The following is an 18,466-nucleotide window of genomic DNA, read 5'->3' on the forward strand; positions in this document are numbered from 1 at the left end:
ATCCCACAGCCTTGGAGGAACATATGGTCCACGGGCTGAGGGCATCGTTCATTGGCCGACACGCAGACTCGTAATCTTGCTATTTATCACGGGATGCGAGAACGCGCGGCGGTAATCTTCGTGCGTTAAGCCGCTCGCGGTAATCGGTTGAAAAATACCTGCGGTGGAGAGAGGGGGGCTGATCGAGAGAGGATAACTTTTTTTCGCTGGTCACGCATATCAGAAAAATTACTCCAAATATATCAATACGAGAAACTGAAGGCGTCTTTCCGACGAGCGCACGTCGCATTAATAACGATCCGTGGGAGACGGATCTATTCGGATAACGACGTTAATTTACGCTTAATCGATTCTTATTCAGCTGCAATCCAGACAATTAAATTCATCTCTACAAAATCTCTGTCGTGATAAACACACGTCACGTTATGCCGTTTATTAAAAAAAGAAAAAAAAAAGAAAAAAACGTTTGCATTTAATCTGTTTAATTATCGGTATTACTTTAGAATAATTACAAATTTAATCGCGGAGAAAGCGATATCGGATTCATTCCAGTATCTAAGTTTCCTCAAAAAGCCTGCGTAGATTTATCTCGCCCCATCGTCACGCCACGAGAAACGCTTATTATGGAGCGATCGCGTGTTTCAAACGCCGATAATTATTTAACGGCCTTGCCGCATCGCTTAAATGTCGTAAATAGCGACACAAGCCATTAAATAAATTACTCTGTTATGCGCGTTATAATGCAAGAGTATTGTGATACGGCTTCTATTACAGTGTGCGTGCCTGTGTGCATTATTATACTGTAATTTTCCTTCTACCCTCACGAATACTTACCGCGGTACCTCCGCCGATCGTCTCGCTCGCATACGTCGATCGTCCTCGCGGTAAATCACTATCTTTCAAACGCTCGATGTAACGGAGAAAATGTATAATAATGAGACACATGTGTAACGTAAAGGGGGATGTCGCAGGACGGGACGCGGCGAGCGGGATGAAGGTGGATCCAATAATGCCGATGATCGGTCGCCATTCTTGGATATTTATTATTTATTAATTAGCTAATATTATTTTGAAAACGTATGAACATTTGTACATGTGTTTTGTATCATGAGGTACTTGTGTATGGCGTTCGTCATATACGTAATCGGCGCGTCGCGTGTTACGAGTGCGGCGGAACGCACTCGTACAGAGAGATCCACGCGGCCTGCATGATCGAGATCCGCTCGAGCTGGTCACCTCGCGGCTTTTAATCGCCCCTCGATTTTTTTTTTTTTTCGGAATTCGTCTCGTGGCGGCAGTGTGCTCCTCTCGAAAGGGCTACTGGTTTACGGAGCTAATTGTAGAACTTACACGGGAATTACGCGAGCGCGTGTGCCGCGACTCGCGGCTGGATGGTTTTACTTCGACGCCGCCGATCGGCAACGGGCTAACAAGTATTGCGACCCGGCAATCTCAAACGATCGCAGATTAATTTTTTTTTTTTTTTATTTCTTCGGTATGATTCTATCTCTGCGAGACGTGTAAGACTCGTGATTGTGTCGTACAGTTATCGCCGGCTTGCGTACGTTTCGTGATTTCTTCCGCGTATGATAAATGCAATTCGCACGCAGTCGGCGTTAAGTGTACGTCTAGGATATGCATTAGAGCAAACATCTCGCGTTTTCGTGGATCTCCGATTGTCACGCTCGTAAGACGATTATATCCGTCGATCGCTCGCTGAGTTTTTCGCAGAGAGATATAATAGCAGCCGCCACGCAGCTCGTTGATTGATTTCTCACTTAAAATTCGTAGCTCTAGAATTTAAATATATAATATATATCGATTTATTTATTTATATATATATATTTATTATATATATATATATATATATATATATATTTATACCAAAAACATTCGTTCACAACGAATTAGAAAACATAAAAATTTAGCTAGAAGACGCGTAATACAGTGGACTACACCTAACACATCGCTTCATTTCTCTTTTCTTTTTCTTTCTTTTTTTCTTTTTTATCACGCACACACTTCTTTTTATTCATTCAATTTTTCATTCACGCTTCTCCTTTCTTTCTTTCTCACACCCTCTTTTGCTCTCTATTTTTCATACGGCTTCTCTTTCGTCTTAAAAATCGCATCAATATATTGCTTCATCATCAGGTAGATGCTGCCTAAGTCTAACAACGATGTGGACTCATTGATAACGAGGCAGGGGCGTCGGGCGAGCCGATCGGCCGTTAATTATTATTGCTGCGAAACAAGGAAAGGGCGCACGGTAATCATTACCGCGTAATTCGCAATTAAATCCACAACGACTATCGATCTTCGTCGTCGCGGTCGCACGATCGCTTGTTCTCTTCCTCTCAGCCCCGCCGTATCGCTGCGCGAGTCTCTCGATTCGCGCTTGCTTCGCCGTCTGCTTTTTTAATTTTTTTTTCTTTTTTTTTCTTTGGCCGACATTGATTAGTTTTCTATAAGAATGCGTATCAGTTGATTATAGATCTTTAAATACCGACGCGGCGAACTGACAGCGTGCATGACTCACTGTGGCGGTAAACCAACACGAAATTAACTGCACGTTGTAAACTATATAAGTAAACGGGTTATAATTTCAAAATTCATAATTGTAAAAATAATTGCTTTTTTTAAATTTAATGAAATATATAATATCCTGCAATATAATTATGTAATTCTACGGTACAAAAATAGAAAATTCGCTTAAAAGTACATTACGAGTTCGTCAAGTTTATATTCGATTTTCATTCACTGCTTTTTTTTTTTTGTTCGTTTATAACTACCGAGCTTGAATCTTAACTGGATATTTCGGATCATTCAGGAAATCTCGAAGAATTAAACTTACCCGAAATAATCAGGATCGCACGCGAAATCGTATAGCCTCGCTCGATCGCCGGGAATTTTCGCGGGACATCCTTATCCCGCCTCTCGGTTCTCCGATTATTTATTTGTTAATCCTTTTTCTCGCTCGAGTCGCCGATGCGCGGCGAACGATACTATCATCGCTATTGGCGAAGCACTCGCGAATCGAGCGATTCCTTTCGTCGAGTCCGCAACAATTTGCTAAATTACAGAATGCCCAAGGTTACGAGTACGCGACGAGTAAAACTGGCGTGGGAGAGGGGGTGAAGAAGGGGCGAAGGAGGATAGGATTGCAGGAGGGAGACGGTGGGTGTAATGGTACAGATCGGGAGGATGGGCGCTATTCGCCGCGATCCGGGATGCTTTCATGGAATCTCGCGGGCGCGTACATGCCCACGTGTCTGTACTCTGATATTAACTAAATTGGCCAATAAAAGCGCGAGAAAAAATGCCGTGCAAACAGTGTATAAAATGGGAAGAAATCCAGGGATTTCCGAGCGAAAAGGCGGCTGAAAACATTCCTCGGTCGTCCTCTGAAATAAATGAAGCACGATCACGAAATCTGCGAAACAAATATAACGTGCATTAACCCGTTCGGTACCCACGTATCATACGCCGTATCTCATCTCGTACTTCGCTGAAATGTGGTATATCATAAGGCAAGAGGCTAAAGTCGCTCGAAACACAATACGTAAACTCCGTATTGCAAGAGGGAGGGAAGAAAAAAAAAGAAAAAAAAAAAAATTTCTTTCTCGAAACGCGTGAAAGAGAGAGAGAGAGAGAGTAATTCGTACAATTTTTTTTTTTAACGTTTCTGGCGCGTTCCCGTTTTACGTATATACATATAATCTTAAATATGAGATAACAATGTTAATGCGAAGTCACTTGTCTTACAATAATATAAAGTGTAATTAGATTTTGGTAATAGTACGATATACCCACACGTTAAATAATACATGCAGTATGTACATTATGAAATCTGTAAAGCTCAGTGTATCTAATCATCAAAAGAATAGGAAGAAAAAGAGAAAGTAATTAAGCAAACGAAAAAAAAAAACAAAAACCTATTTATAAATGTGAAAGGATGCTTTATTTTTACAAATAAAATATAAATTTATAAAAACAAAATTAGTACATACAATATTAGTCGAAACTATTGCATCACTTATGATAATAAAATGATAAATATGTATATAAATACTATCTAAACTTTTTACTGTGTCTCAATAAAAATTCTTTTTAAAAAAAAATCGATCAAGGGGTTTAATAATTTAATTATTACGCTTCCCTTATTTCGTGACGAGGTGGTGCAATACTTTTGGCATACATTGTATTACTAAAACTTAAAAAAAACAAATAAAGAAATAGATATTACTAGCCGTTCTTTTGCATCTTCTCCTGCTTCCTTTTCTCAGCTTATTTTAGAGTATTATTATACAGTGCAGGTTTGTGCAGATAGATACAGACGCGTTGTCACATGTTTACTTGAGAAAGGGTATAAAATGAGCGATAAATCTTATACAATGAGGACAAATATGGACAAATATCTCTTTCAAGTTCTATTATTAAAATATTAAAAGTCATGACTAGTTGCAAAGTGGGAAAAGCGCATGACGCCAGTTTGAATCCTAAGATGCATAAACAGAATAAAGAAAACCATTGTCGAGAAAATTTCTATACAATTTTTTAAAAAAGAACAAAAGTTTTACGTTTTGCTAAAAATTATCTGAGTTATTCTATCGTAATGACTCGTATTTCTTTTTTTTTTTCTTCTTTTTTTTGTGGAAATAAATTTTTTTTTCTTTGCTATGAAATATTATGCATCTTAAGTTATACATGTTTAACAGCGTTGCGAGCATACAAAATCCCACGGTCATTAATGAAATTTAAAAAATGGATTGCAGCGGCCTGAAAAATTATAATCTCGAAGTCAGCATAGAGAAATATAGCGAATCTTGAAAAGTTTTCCCCGCGCAGTAACACAACTGATTTCGAGCGATTTTGTCCCATTTTTTTAATTTCCTGGCGTTACTTTTAGGACTTCGCATGCTCGTTTAAGAGGAACAGAAAACGCGTACTGTCATCATTTCCTATTTGGAATGAAGTTAATGTCAGTATACAGTCATTATAGTTACATATAATAGAAATATCATCATCCATTGTGTCACAGTCGCCGCACACTCTTTCGCTTTCTCTCTCTGGAACTTTATAATTTATCGATACGCATGGTTATGGCACGAGGGAGATATAAGCAAGAGGTGCGTGCAGAATTATATTTTCACGAAACGAGAGAGTCTCTCACAAGTTACACTTTTCTCGCACTGCGCAAATTAATTGCCTTTTAATATACTCTTCGAGAAAATGCCCATAAAATCAGAATCACATTTTTAGGGACATCCCAATATCATCAATATTTTGTCGTCCACAGTTCGAATAGTATTTATATTTACATATAACTTATTATTATTCTTATAATATAATATATAGAGACAACATCCCTGAATGCAATTCTCCTGAAATCTTTCAAAAATTTTTAGATTAGGAGATAAAAATTAAAAAGAAAAAAAATAGAGAATGGAGAAAAAGGGAAATTCCACAACTCATGAATCACTTTTCATGAATCTATTTAAACATCTCGGGACATTGTTTCTATGTTAATTTCTACATATGTGACATACACTTTGAAACGAAGGACTCCTTTCTTCTTTCATCTTAAAAAGAAAAACATTTTTTTTAATCTTAGAAATAAACCCAAAGGTTATCGTTTAAAAAAAAAAAAGAAAAAAAAAAGCGTTTTACTAAAATGATCGTTATTCAAAATCTAAGATATGTATTATCCTATTGGCCTAATGTGTCATATATGCGCGTGTGTAATTTTTAGAAAATAATTCCTTACGGTCATCACACACACGCGTAAGCGTTCGAGTAATACATAGCACATGTCACGTGCCGGAATGATAATCACTTTTCACAATAGGCGGTCGCTAAAAGAATATAAAATTTTATAAAGTCACATACGTATCGCAATACAATCATTTTTAATAATAATAATAATATAGATAATAATATTATGTAATAATGATATAATAGCCAATAATATAGAAAACAAGTGAAATGCTCATTTAACATTTCGAACGACTGTACAGAAAATTCTTCGCGTAGAAGAACCATACTAAAAATATCGCCCTCAGAATGTTCTCATACACATGCTCTTTTTCGCATCTGTCTCCCATCGTCTTTCCGAGATAGAGACGAATGAATTCGCGAGTGTCACATCCTGTTCTCCTTTCGCCCTCTCACATGACGCACGATCATTTTGTAAAACAATGATATGGCTAGATATATACTCGATCGTAAATCGACGCGCGTTTTCCCCTGGCGCGTTCGTTTACGGAATAATTTTTATTCTTTTTTCTTATTAAAAATTCAGGGCGCATCAAACACCGTTTGTGATATGTCTTTAGAAAACATACTTCAATCATATTGAATTTTCGCGTCTGATAGCGAATTTAGTCGCGCACGAATCTACTAAATGTAAAAAAAAAAAATAAAAAAAAAAAGAAACAAAATAACATAGACGTCTTAATCGACGAAATAAAAATAGCAAATATACAATTCTATCAAATAATAGTATGATAAGTAACGTCGAATACAAATTTAACGCACATACCGCACATAAGTCTTTTCGTCCTTTTGTCTTTTCACTTTAAATTTATGTATATTTCTATGTGTGCGTATTTTAGCACATCCAATCAAATTTGCTATTAGATCATTTTCTTCTCCTAATTCTTTCTTCATCTCTTTTTTTATTTTATTTTATTTTTTTTTTTTCTTTGTCTCTCGCATTTCCTATCATTCGTACATTTCTTTGTTTAAATTCTAGGTGTACGTACAACGTTCTTATTACGAGTGAATTAAACCGACGGGCGATATGCGAAAGTAGTAAAAGACAATAATGGTACTTTCAATTTCGTTTTCAACTTAATACAAACGAAGGAGCTCTTTTGCACCGACGTGAACGTTCAAACGCTTATTCGTCAACGAAAAATGCAACATTCGGAAAAACGCAACGTTTCGCCCGCGCGGTTGCTTCGCTACTTTTATAGTATTATTATTATTTATTATTGCATTGGCTCTTTCATTTTCTCTCTTTTCTCCATTCATTCAACGTTAAATTCCTGAACTCTGAGGTAGACTGTTCCGGGGGGGGGGGGGGAGTGTGACATTACGTAGTAAAAATGGCAAGAGTGCTGTACAGCAATTACCGTGTTACCATGTTACCGTTATACATTACACGTCGATATTATTACGTTGACAGTATTACGTTGATATTACTCTTCTTTAATACGATAAACAAAACGGGGCTTTGAAAGGACATTGCGCTTGCTCGTGTAAGTACGTGATGCACCAAGCTGTGGTGAGCGCGCATTCTCCGCGTCTGGCTCTATCTCTACACACGTCCATGCGTTGTTTCATACAGAATACTTCTAAAATGACATTACTTCGTAACCGGCGGCGAAGGCCAGCCTTGGACGTTTGCTATGAAATAGCGCAGTACCGCCGCCAAGTGCGGCAGTACCATAGAAAATGAAGGCTAAACGTATCACGCTCATTACTCCTTCGAAAAATCATTTTTCTTTTTTTTTTTTTTTTTTTTTTACGACACTTATCTTTTTAGAAGTACCTGCATGTATTTATTGTAACGGTCACGCTATCTTTGGATTTGCAAAATTAATAAGTGTACCATTTAATAAATTATTAATTACGCCATTATCATATTAATATCAAACCTTATTGATATGATCGTAGACTGACGAAGAAGCTTCGACAAATAATTTGAATGACGCGAAATCTATGAAACTTTTGACGTTTATTAAAAAATTAAATGTAAAAGAAAAAGAGAAAGAAAAAAATAAAATAAAATAAACGCGGACCGTCGCATGATGAACGCACGAAAAAGGTTCATATATAAAATATAAAATATATGTACAATTATATTATACAAACAGATTTCATTCTTAATGAAACAGAACAAGCATCGTCATCATTTGTTCGTAATCAAGAACAGTCAAACAAACTTGATCGAAAAATTAACATAGTCGATACCAGAGATAACTCTTTAAACAACAACGATTGAGAATAGAGATTTAAATAACTAGCGTGTGTCGCGCGAGAAACTATTGACGCACGTGAAATCAGCCGACCGATTGAGCAACGGTTGGTGGAAACAATTATGCGTACCTGGACGTTATTTCGTTACAGTGACGTGAACGTTTACCCACAATTGCATGCTTGCATGCGCCGAACGACGCGTGGCTCGAAGGGAAATTCGCTCCAAGGGGTCGAATCGCAGCCTCGGTGATTGGCTCGTTTTGCCAGTAATTAATCAGGTATCGATTAATTAGTGCCGTCAATATGCGGAACGACTGAGCTGCGAAAACATCTAAACTTCAATACAGGGAACGTATGTATACGCATTAACAACAGTTATTAATAAATAATTAGTATACGTTTAATGTAAGAGTGTTAATAAATAAAGTAAAAACGTAGCAAAAATATCACGTCGTAAAATTGATCGTACTAGTATCTCGCGCTACTAACGCGAAATCCAACTGTTTAATTAATAATTTTTCTGATAAATAAATCGAAAGCTCGTATATCGTGATAAAAAGAAACGCCATTAGAAAAATATACATATATCTCTGTACAATATAAAAATTTATCAAGATGTTACGTTATAATTTAATGCATATTAAATTTAAGAAATGAGAATTTTTCGTTAAGAAATTTTATAGAATTGACACCAAAGTACGAGCGAAATTCACTTCGAGCAACGCACAAAAATAGTAACCTATTTTAGGCTCTTAAATAAACAAATGAGGCACTATTGTGAGAACATGCCCGGTCAACAATGGGAATGCATATTAAAAAGAACGTAAAGCACATTCTTTAGATAAAAATTTAATCATACGTTCTCTTATCAATCACAACATATCGGAATTATTTGAAAAACAAACAAAGAAACAAAGGCAAATTTATTTAAGATTTTAATTTAATAGAAAATTTTACTACTAAAAATTTCAATAAAAAATTTTAATACAATTGCTATCTTCTATTTATTTAGTAAATACGTAACAGAAGGAAGTTCTTAATATTTTATACTTTACTATTAAATTATTATTTTCTTTTTTTTCAACAAAACAAACAAATATTAAAAGCGCGGTTTTCCTTCCTCAACATGACTTGCAATAATTATGCTAAATGTTTTTTTTTTATTTTTAATAAAAAAAAGAAGCTTTTAATTTTTAGTTTTATGTTCTTCTTGAATCAAAAAGTAATAGTCTCTTCTATTGCTGATGTCTTTTTATAGTTTCCCCTTTGAGATTTATACTAGAATTTATTAATAGCATACAAAATGCACAAACAATTTAACATTAATGATTATAATTAAATATTTATAATCATTAATATTAAGAAAAAATATTATGTTTCTAGCCATAACAGCCGCATGCATTCTAAAGTGTGTATATACATGTAATAATTGACAGAAAGAAAGCAAGAAATTTATGGATATTAATAAATTATGTGATACGAGCAACAGAGGCAATTTTTTAATGAACTTAGACAAAATGAAAAAAAAAGAAAGTAAAGAGTTCTAAATGCATAACTATTAATAGTTTCACTATAATACCAAAAAGCATAAAAAAGTATAAAAAACGCCAAACAATTGCGCTTATTGGCCTTTCTCTTTTTACTGTAATTTTATATTAAAGAGCCTTTCTGTTCATTAATAATTCTGTTATTAATAATTATATTAATATACACACTCAGATATATTTTAATGTGCTCTATACAGTTTGTACGCTTAATATCGAATCGATATTTTAATTCCTCGCTTAACCCTATCTTAAAAAGATGAAATTTATAAACTCTCTCGAGATTGTAATTAAAGACATTATCAAATGAAAGTTGTGATTTGTCGAATCAAGCATTTGGCGCGACGAAAACGATAGAAAAATTTTCTATCAGCCATCGGGATCGGCTCCAAATATCACAACGATTTCGGTCATATTCCTACCGCGAAAGTATCGCATTCATTTTTTTTTATATTATGCGAAGATAATATCGAGAACATACGACTGTCGTGCCGGCTATTCGGCTTGGAGAAACATTCGACGGCAGACCGAATATATGAACTATGTATCGATTGTTCCGAGAGAGAAAGGAAAGTGTTGTTTTCGCGGGAAAACATATACGAGGGAAAGTTATTCCCAGGAAAAATCATACATCAAATCTTAACTACCTTACTTGAGATTATTATTACACTAGCTTATCGTAAACTACAGTAAGCCCGAAATTAATCATTAATTAATTTAACAATTATTATACGCGCCAAATTTTTTAACTTGCGATTAAAAAATAAAGAAAAAAAATTATTAAAAAAAAAATTTTAAAAAATAAAAAAAAAAAAGAATGAAAATTGCGAAACTGTCGTGAATAGAGACGATGTCCATTGGCCGGCAGAGAATCTTACCTCACATTTTGTTATTAGGACGATCTCGAGGCCACGCGTCGGACAATCCAATCAAGCATAAACGTCCCAAGGATATGTCTTTATGACTTTATGCAGTTAACATCAAAATTCAGCCGCTGAATGCTGGGCCGTTGTACGTTGTTGAGCCGTTGAGCATTGCCTCGTGAATTTCCGAGCCGCTGGGCGTTTTGCCGCGTTTTCTTGTTGTGTGTATCTTGATGCTTCTTCATGTGGTCTTGCCTGATGAATCCCTTGCCGCAATTATCACATCTGAACGGCCTTTTACCCGTGTGAATACAAGTATGCCGCTTGAGGTCAGTTTTGTGAGCGAATATCTTTGGGCACATGTCGCACTGGTGCTTCCGTGCCAGCGCGTGCATTTCCGTGTGCTTCTTGTGCAGCTCTTCGTTCGGAAATCGTTTGCCGCACTGGGCGCATTTAAATGGCTTATCGCCCGAGTGAAAGCTTTTGTTGTGCTGCGTCAAGTAGCAGGCCTTGTTGAAAAATTTATTACAGTCGATGCACTTGTGAATACCGTCTCTTGAAATAAAATTAGCATTGGTGGTCGTGATTTGACATTGCTTGCTCGCGCCTTTGCCTTTACGTTCTTTCTTCAGCTGCAGGCCGATGTTCGGATCTAAATCTTCTTTCGCCTGCCCCACCTGCGACAGATGATTGTTGTTCTCGATATCGATTTGCCGGCCCATGTCGTAGCACAACGTTATCTCGATATCTTGCTCTGGCATCATATCGCTCGCGTTAGATTGCAACGTAACCAAGTCTACGTTATTCAACGGCTTGTAGCGTATCGGCGAGTATGGATCATAGGTCGATGCTGAAGACTCAAAGGACTCTTTCAAAGGAGCGATCTCCTCCACGTTTAGCCCCCCCACGTTAATAGCTGTCTGGTTTTCTTCTACTGCGAAGCCGAATTCCGTGAAATTCGGTAGAATGGTTTTAAAACCGGGCAACGAGCGGTGTCGTGGCCGCTCGTTTTCCTCGTTACCAATAGTAACCAGCTGCATGGTGGTAACTGCTTGGGTAGACTCCAGTGGGACCACCGGGATGCTGGTAGTAATTGTAACGTGGGGGGGCAAGGCGTTTGGGTACGGCTGATGAGGCATCGTAGTACCCCCCATCGTTGTGGGCGAAGTCATTGCCGGATGGGCCGAGCCGGGGGAGTTCATGTGATGCACCGGGTGGGATGATGAAGCCATTGGCGAAGGGCAATTCATGTGCGATGCCGCCGGCGGAGGTATGGTGGGCGAAGTCGTGGAATGGTGCACCGGCTGGCCCGACGTACCCGTTGGCAGGTGAGGCTGCTGTTGCTGCTGCTGCTGGAGGCCCAGCTGTTGAGGCGCAATACCCATTTGTTGCTGATGATGTGCCGCCAGCGGCGATGGCTCCGGGGAATGGTATATTCCCACATGCACCAGTTGTTGCTCCTGTGGCTGCTGCTGCTGTTGCACCAGGACCGCCGCTAAAGATTCGCTGCTGCTGCTGCTGTTGCTGCTGGAATTGTTGTTGCAGAGCGTGGTGGGCGTGTGTAGCAGGCCCCCCGTCGCCTCGCCCGAGGGACCTGCCATCAAGTTTGGGGGACTCCGCGATGATAACTCCGATGGAGATCGCGCGGGTGCGCCGCCGCCTCTGCCGCTCGTCGAATGACCAGCGTTATTCTCTCTAGTAGGATGATGATGAGCGGTGATCGGCAGAGTCGCCGGATCGGGCTCTTTACCATTCTTGACAGCGTTTTTATGCAGCGTAGTATTATAATGCCTCTTCAAATGTCCCGAACTTGTAAACCACTTGTTGCACGCGGTGCAATTGTACGTCTTTGGCCGACGCGGCTCGTTGCTTTTCCAGGATTGATTCGCTAACGGCGGTGCTTTCGGCGTTTGCTGCACGAATGTGTGACCGGCCGCGGGCATTTGATGGCCCGACATCGGTTGCGTGCTCGTGATTATCGGCGAGCCTTGATGCCCGTGCTCCACAGGAATGTGCTGACCGCGCATGTATTGCTCTTGATCGGCGATAGGCGGAACATTATTTATGGCCATTGATGGATGTGCAGCGTGATACTCATGAGTTTGAATAGTCGGCCAATTTAACATAGGACTCACCGGAAGCGACTCCACTCTCTGCGATTGTTGCTGCTGCATTACTTGCTGATGATGCATCTGCATATGCTGTTGCGGCTGCTGATGCTGGTGATGCACCATCCTCATCTCTTCCTCGTACTTGTGCGTCTGCACTTTATGAGAATCTAAATCGAGAATTTCAGCCTGCTCTTCAGGCTGTTCCTGCTTCATCTCGGATTTAATCGTTTGCCCGCCGTTATAATCGTAGCCGGACTGCGGTTGATTCGAGAGAGGCGGCGACGAATGCAATTGTTGATTCTGTTGCTGAGGACTGTTACCCAGCTGCTGATACTGAGGCGCAGACGGATATGCGGTAGGCGATTCCAAATGATTCGTTCTCACGTGCTCGCCTAATTGATTCGCGTCGTCGTAAGCAGCGCCGCACTTGTCGCAATGAAAAGGCGGGCTCTGCGGGCTTGTAGAATTCGAAGTCGCGCGATCCGAAGTAAATAATTGTTGATGCTGATACGGATGATAGCGCGCATAGCCCCCGTCACGGCCACCGTTGCTTTGGCCGTCTTCCTGTGACGGCGAGAAGTGATGCGGCGGCAAAATGTAACTCTGTTCGTTCTGCATAAAGTAGCCGCTCTCGCTAAACATCGGAGCTCGAAAATGATCGTACGGCGGGCATACAAGAGTATGTATGCCAGGCTGCTGCTGAGACTGTTGTTGCTGCTGCGGCTGCGACGGCTGCTGCTGCTGCTGCTGCTGCTGTTGTTGCGCTTGCTGTTGCGAGGACGTTGGATCCTGAGAGGGCGACATCGATGACGGCTCGCACGATTCCGCCGGCACGCTATCGCGGTTCGCGTTCACGTGGCTATTATGATTACCGGTCTTGCTGTGATTATTATTACTCTCCTCTTGCTGCGCCTTACTGGCCCACTGATTCAACAAGTTCTCCTGGTGGTAACGTAGATGCACCTCCAGACTCTTCTCGCTCTCGAAATTGAGACCACAATCCTTGCAGTGATGCTCCGAATTCGAGCTCCCACCGACGTATTGTTGCTGTTGCTGCTGCGTCTCGACGGCACTCGTCATCTCACTCATATTGTCCTCTCCCTCCGTCGCGGCCGTCAAGTCACGCGCTTTAATCGTCGTTTATTCGCACGCGTAGTACGCACGGTCAAACAGTAGCTTGTACACAACACGAACAGAATGAAACCGGACGAAATATACATGAGTATTTGCCACGCGCCCGTACGCGCGCGCGCAAGCGAAGCAATCTTTTTCCTTTTTTCCTGTTTTCGTGCGTTTCACCTCGCCACCTCCAGTACTGCGTCCCGTGACGCGATAAAGCCACGAGAGATATCATATGGGCACGACGACGCCGGTGGTAGCGCGATGCGGCACCATGAGACAAGTCAACACGTGCGGATTCAGTCTCGGCGGCGGCGGGGGTAGCGGGGGAGGGGATCAAACCAAACAGAGAAAAGGAAGGAGAAAATAAAAAGAAACCGGGGATACAGCGTGTTCTACATTTATCATATGACCGCACTGACTCTGAACGCGAATATCCAACTCAATGTCGCTCGAGGAATCGCGATCACCGCGTGCGGCATCGTCGGCCTCGGCTGGACGACGTGTCGACGACGACGGCGGCGGCGGCGGCGGGAAACGCGGCTCTCGACAACCAAGATCTCACCGGTCGGTCGTTTAACTTGGCGCCGGAACGAACAAAATAAAATAAAATAAAACGTATATATTGCTCATTATTTACATGTTAAGCGAGATGACTTCCGTATCTAGCGTTCCACTGTTTCGAGCAAGTTCACCTCCCCCCGCTCCACGGGACGGTGACACGCGGCGGGTACACTCCGAAGGGAAAACACGCCTCGGACGCTCGCGTGAATTCACGGCGAAAATTGTCGCGGCCGCGATAACGCGCTCCGCGCACTTTATTCACTGCGATCTACGCCGTCTGTCTCTTCTTTTTTCTTCTTTTCATACGCGGTGGCTCACTCGTACTTGTCTCTGTTCGCGGCCGATCGTGGGCGTCTTGAAAGTAATCACCTGATGTCACGTATCGCGGTGCTTGCGAGAACGACAGAACTGAAGCCGCGGACACAATGAGACGCGACCACCTTCAGCGCCTTGCGTCACTCCCTCCGGCCAGCCTCCACCTCTCTCGCTCCGTCTCTCTCTCTTCTTTTTTTTCACTTCCTTTCTCTCTCTTTTTTTCCCTTTCTCTCACTCTCCTACGATTTACACTTGCTCACTACTACCGTAGAACCGTGTTGCACGAACGCCGGCACTATTCTGCCGGTCGGAATTCAGTAGTTTCGAGACCTCGGGCTCGCGCCAAGGCACCGCACCTCCACCTCTTGCCCCTCTCCCCACCGCGTTCCTCCCCACACTGCTTCTCCTTCGCCAATACTCGCCACCCCCTCTTCGTCGTCACTTGCCGACTCTTCGAATTCCGCCTTTCTCTCTCGGGCTTCAGCGCATTTACCCTTGTCCTATACGGCCGTCTTTCTCCCGTTCACTTTACCGTTCTCGCAAACGTCTTTCTCCCTTCTCCACCGGCGCATCGCGTCCCTCTTCGCTAAACGTTAAAACGTCCTCTTTCTCTTGCGAAGGCTTCATCGCTCCATCGCGTTTTCGCTCCCTCGCTGGAAGAACGCTCGTCTCTCTCGCTTCCTTATATTTTCATCTTTCTCGCTCTTGTTCTCTCTCCTTCTCTCTCTTTTCCTCTAACGTAGATCTCTCTCTCTTTCTCTCTCTCTCTCTCTCTCTCGCCGCGTCCAAATACTTGGCCGAAACGTGAGTCCGTCTCCCTTCTGTCTTTTTCTCTTTCGCTTACTTACTCCTGTCCCTCTTCGGCGCGCCAACCCCTCCACCTTTGACTACAGTCGATCTTCTCCGATTCTCGCCTGAAGAGGGATAGGCACGCACGACAAAACGGTGGAAAGCGACAGCCAACCAAATTTGAGAGCTCCTTACCCCTTCTGGCTTTCGTCCTCCCTCTTCATTCCTTCCAACGGGCGTTTGGCCGTTCTCTCTCGTTCCCTCCGGCTTTACTCGTTCTCTTCGCTCGCTCCCAATGAACGACGAATCCTGCAGGAGATGCTGCGCGTTCCATCTCTCTCCGTTAGTTCCATCTTCTTCAGGATGTGTCCTCTTTCAATTACGATACCCGCCGCGTCCCTCCTACCCTCTTGCCACCACGACGACGCGTCTTACGAGAGAGAACACGACGGATGGACCATCGGACGTGCGCATGGCACGAATCCTTGCTTGTCTGCACGCCCGTGTACCGGCCGGCGTCTCGTCCTTACTCCGCCAACTCCACACAGCGAGATCCTTTCGAGATTTCCGGCACGGATCTTTCAAATCGAGCGCTCATCGATTTTCGGAGAAACGGCATCTCACGCGAGTTTCGCAATTTTTCGCTTTTTATTTTATTTTATTTTTTATTTTTTTTATTTTATTTTATTTTTAATTATATTAAAGATTAATTTCATATTTGTTGCCCAGAATTTTGCGTGAAATTATTATCAACTTTCGCTATTTTTTTTTAAATACTTATACATATATAAAACATATGAGGAAACATAAATAATTGTACGAACCGATTCGCGATTTCAGCGAGTGTTTTTTCGCCAAAAGAAATATTCATTGCAATCAGCTTTACTAAATTTTTAACGCGAACTTAATAAATCCAGAAAAGAAAGAAAAACAAAAATCAGTTTTAAGATCAACAAAATAAAAAAAAAATTCTTCTTTAAAAATAACATTTTATCTACAAGTTAAATCAAACTCGCGTAAAGATTCTACAAAGTGTCGAGCAAAACTTACAAGGGGGATAAACGGGCGGGACGGCGACTTATCCAAGCCCGACAGCCGTTTCGGCGCGATTTGACTGACGGTAAGGTCTCGTCCTGGCCGCGAGTTAGACGCAACTTATTACTGATATCCGTTATAGCGGCACGAATGCAGTCGGACACAGAGTAACGTATACGGAGAGCGCAAGAACGCGTCGCGCGCATTACTCGCGGTGCGGAAAAAGCTTCCGGCAAGACGGAGGATTATGGTCGCCAGCGGGATGCTGCGGCGCGCGAGATGCAGGTCATCATCTCTCACGTCGACCTTCTCTTCCGCCGCCTCTTTTCCCCTTGTAACGAAAGCTAAAAGAGAGAAGCGGCGCGGCTCGAAGGACGGCAAAGGAGGATCGGAGGAGGAGGGCACCCGTTGTCCTGCAGGACGTCCGGGCACCAGGTGGCCGGGATCGGGGCCCATTACGTCCGTGGATTAATTGTGATGCAAAAACTCACGGTGGCTAACGGAGTGATAGGAGTGTCCGTCTTCAACGGGCCGCGTTCCGGGTTCGGCCCGGCCTTTTTGTTTCGCCGGCCGCGCGAGGAGGAGAGTGCGCGCGGCATAAGTTATCAGCGTGATTAAACAAGGGATTGCCCGATGCGTCCTGCAGCTCACGGGCAACGGTCAACCCGGCCGGTTGCAGCTGACGGATTTGAAGACGCGGCGGGCTTTATTTTCAGCGCGAGGAACACGCGCGCATTTATAAATCTTTTATACTCGGAGTCTTCTCAATATAGATCCCGCAGAGATTGACTTTTTTTTTAACGAACAAAATTTTTTAACGATTAAAGTGACTGGGATAAAATTATTATTTTAATATTAAAAAATTAATGAATTTAATCTCGGAGGAATTACTCTCGGCAATTACTGCGCGTTTAATATGAACCAACCAGCATCGCGTTAACATTCTTGGATCGTTCGTCTCGAGAGCTTGCAGTGGTCGTTTTACTCCGCGCCCTAATACGAACACATCGCTTTAAAGCTGCGAAGGGTGAGAGTGGATGGCCCCGAGGGTGGTTGCCACGGCGGTAGTGGCTGAGAGGGCTGGGTGCGGGTGGGTTTTGGGGGTTGGTGATTCTAAGAGGTCCGGCGCCCACACACGTGAGTCCGCTTTAGGGAAGGCGACGGAAGGGAGGGTGGCCGGTGGCGGCTCTGGTCCATGGGGCGCTGGTATTGATCTCCTGGTCCACCCCCGCCCCCAAGAGTCTCCCCTCGACCACGGTAAAAGGAGGGTGGATAGGGTGGGTAAGATGTCAGCGTGCGTACATACAAAGTAGCCCACCAACCTCGTCTTGCCGAGCGTGTACGCGAAGCGTAGTCTTGTACATTGTCCGCGTTAAATAAGTTATCCCTGCGAAGCGCGCCACCCTCCCCCCCTCGAGAGGATATACCTGCGTCATAGTTTTTGGATGATACGAGACCCGCGGGTATCACCCACCGGAGGTTCCCTTTTCGTGGATTACGTCGCGCGATGTGCGTGCTATTGATTGGGTTCGGCCCGTATTTTTTTTTTTTTTTTCTTTTTTTTTTTTTTTTTTTTTTGGGAGGGTTAGATAAATCTGTAATGCGTCTTGTCTTGGTCGCCTCGGGCGAATTAAATTTCTGCGAAGGTTCCGCGTTATCAAAATTTATCACACGAATACCGAACTGTAATATCCAACTATAAAATTATGGTTGATTAAATGAATTGGAATTAACTCTGCCGAGTTTAGCAATGCGATTAGTGCACCTGAGCGAGCTAGAGAACAAGTATTTGTCCAGAGAACTGTTTGATAATCCTTAGAACTCGAATCGTTCTTCATTCAATATTAAAATAAATTTTTTTTTTCTTTTTTTTTTTTCTAAATACAAAGTTTTTAAATATCTCGCTATTTTTTTCCCCACACAAATTGAGTTATAATATCTCAGTGGTAGCAGCTTATTTGCAATTCTTCCGGTCAAGGAGCCGAGACAAGTTCCCGGCGAATCTCAAAGTTCTCCCACGAACTAGGCCGCGCTCGCGATAAATCAAAGACCTTTCCTCCAAATCGCACGGCGAATCCGATGCATCATTTTCGAGATCGCAGAGGCCGATGCATCATACGTTACTCAGGGCCAGGTCGGTTTG

At 42.2% G+C, this 18,466-nt stretch overlaps 1 protein-coding gene across 1 annotated transcript; it reads right to left on the reverse strand.

The window, feature by feature from the left end:
• Nucleotides 1–1,019: 1,019 nt before the first annotated feature.
• Nucleotides 1,020–15,848, reverse strand: LOC139110774 (transcription factor Zelda). Its single transcript, XM_070670809.1, has 2 exons — nt 10,406–15,848; nt 1,020–8,302 (listed from the first exon to the last, which is right to left on the reverse strand). Exon 1 carries the CDS (start codon nt 13,588–13,590, stop codon nt 10,486–10,488), a length of 3,105 nt encoding a protein of 1,034 aa, XP_070526910.1. The 5' UTR covers nt 13,591–15,848; the 3' UTR covers nt 1,020–8,302; nt 10,406–10,485.
• Nucleotides 15,849–18,466: the final 2,618 nt, after the last annotated feature.

This window comes from Cardiocondyla obscurior, linkage group LG21 (assembly GCF_019399895.1).
Source record: "Cardiocondyla obscurior isolate alpha-2009 linkage group LG21, Cobs3.1, whole genome shotgun sequence".
Taxonomy (NCBI): domain Eukaryota; kingdom Metazoa; phylum Arthropoda; class Insecta; order Hymenoptera; family Formicidae; genus Cardiocondyla; species Cardiocondyla obscurior.

What these genes read in the sequence shown, in the direction of transcription:
- LOC139110774 (XM_070670809.1), bottom strand. Translation starts at nt 13,590, where the DNA reads ATGAGTGAGATGACGAGTGCCGTCGAGACGCAGCAGCAACAGCAACAA.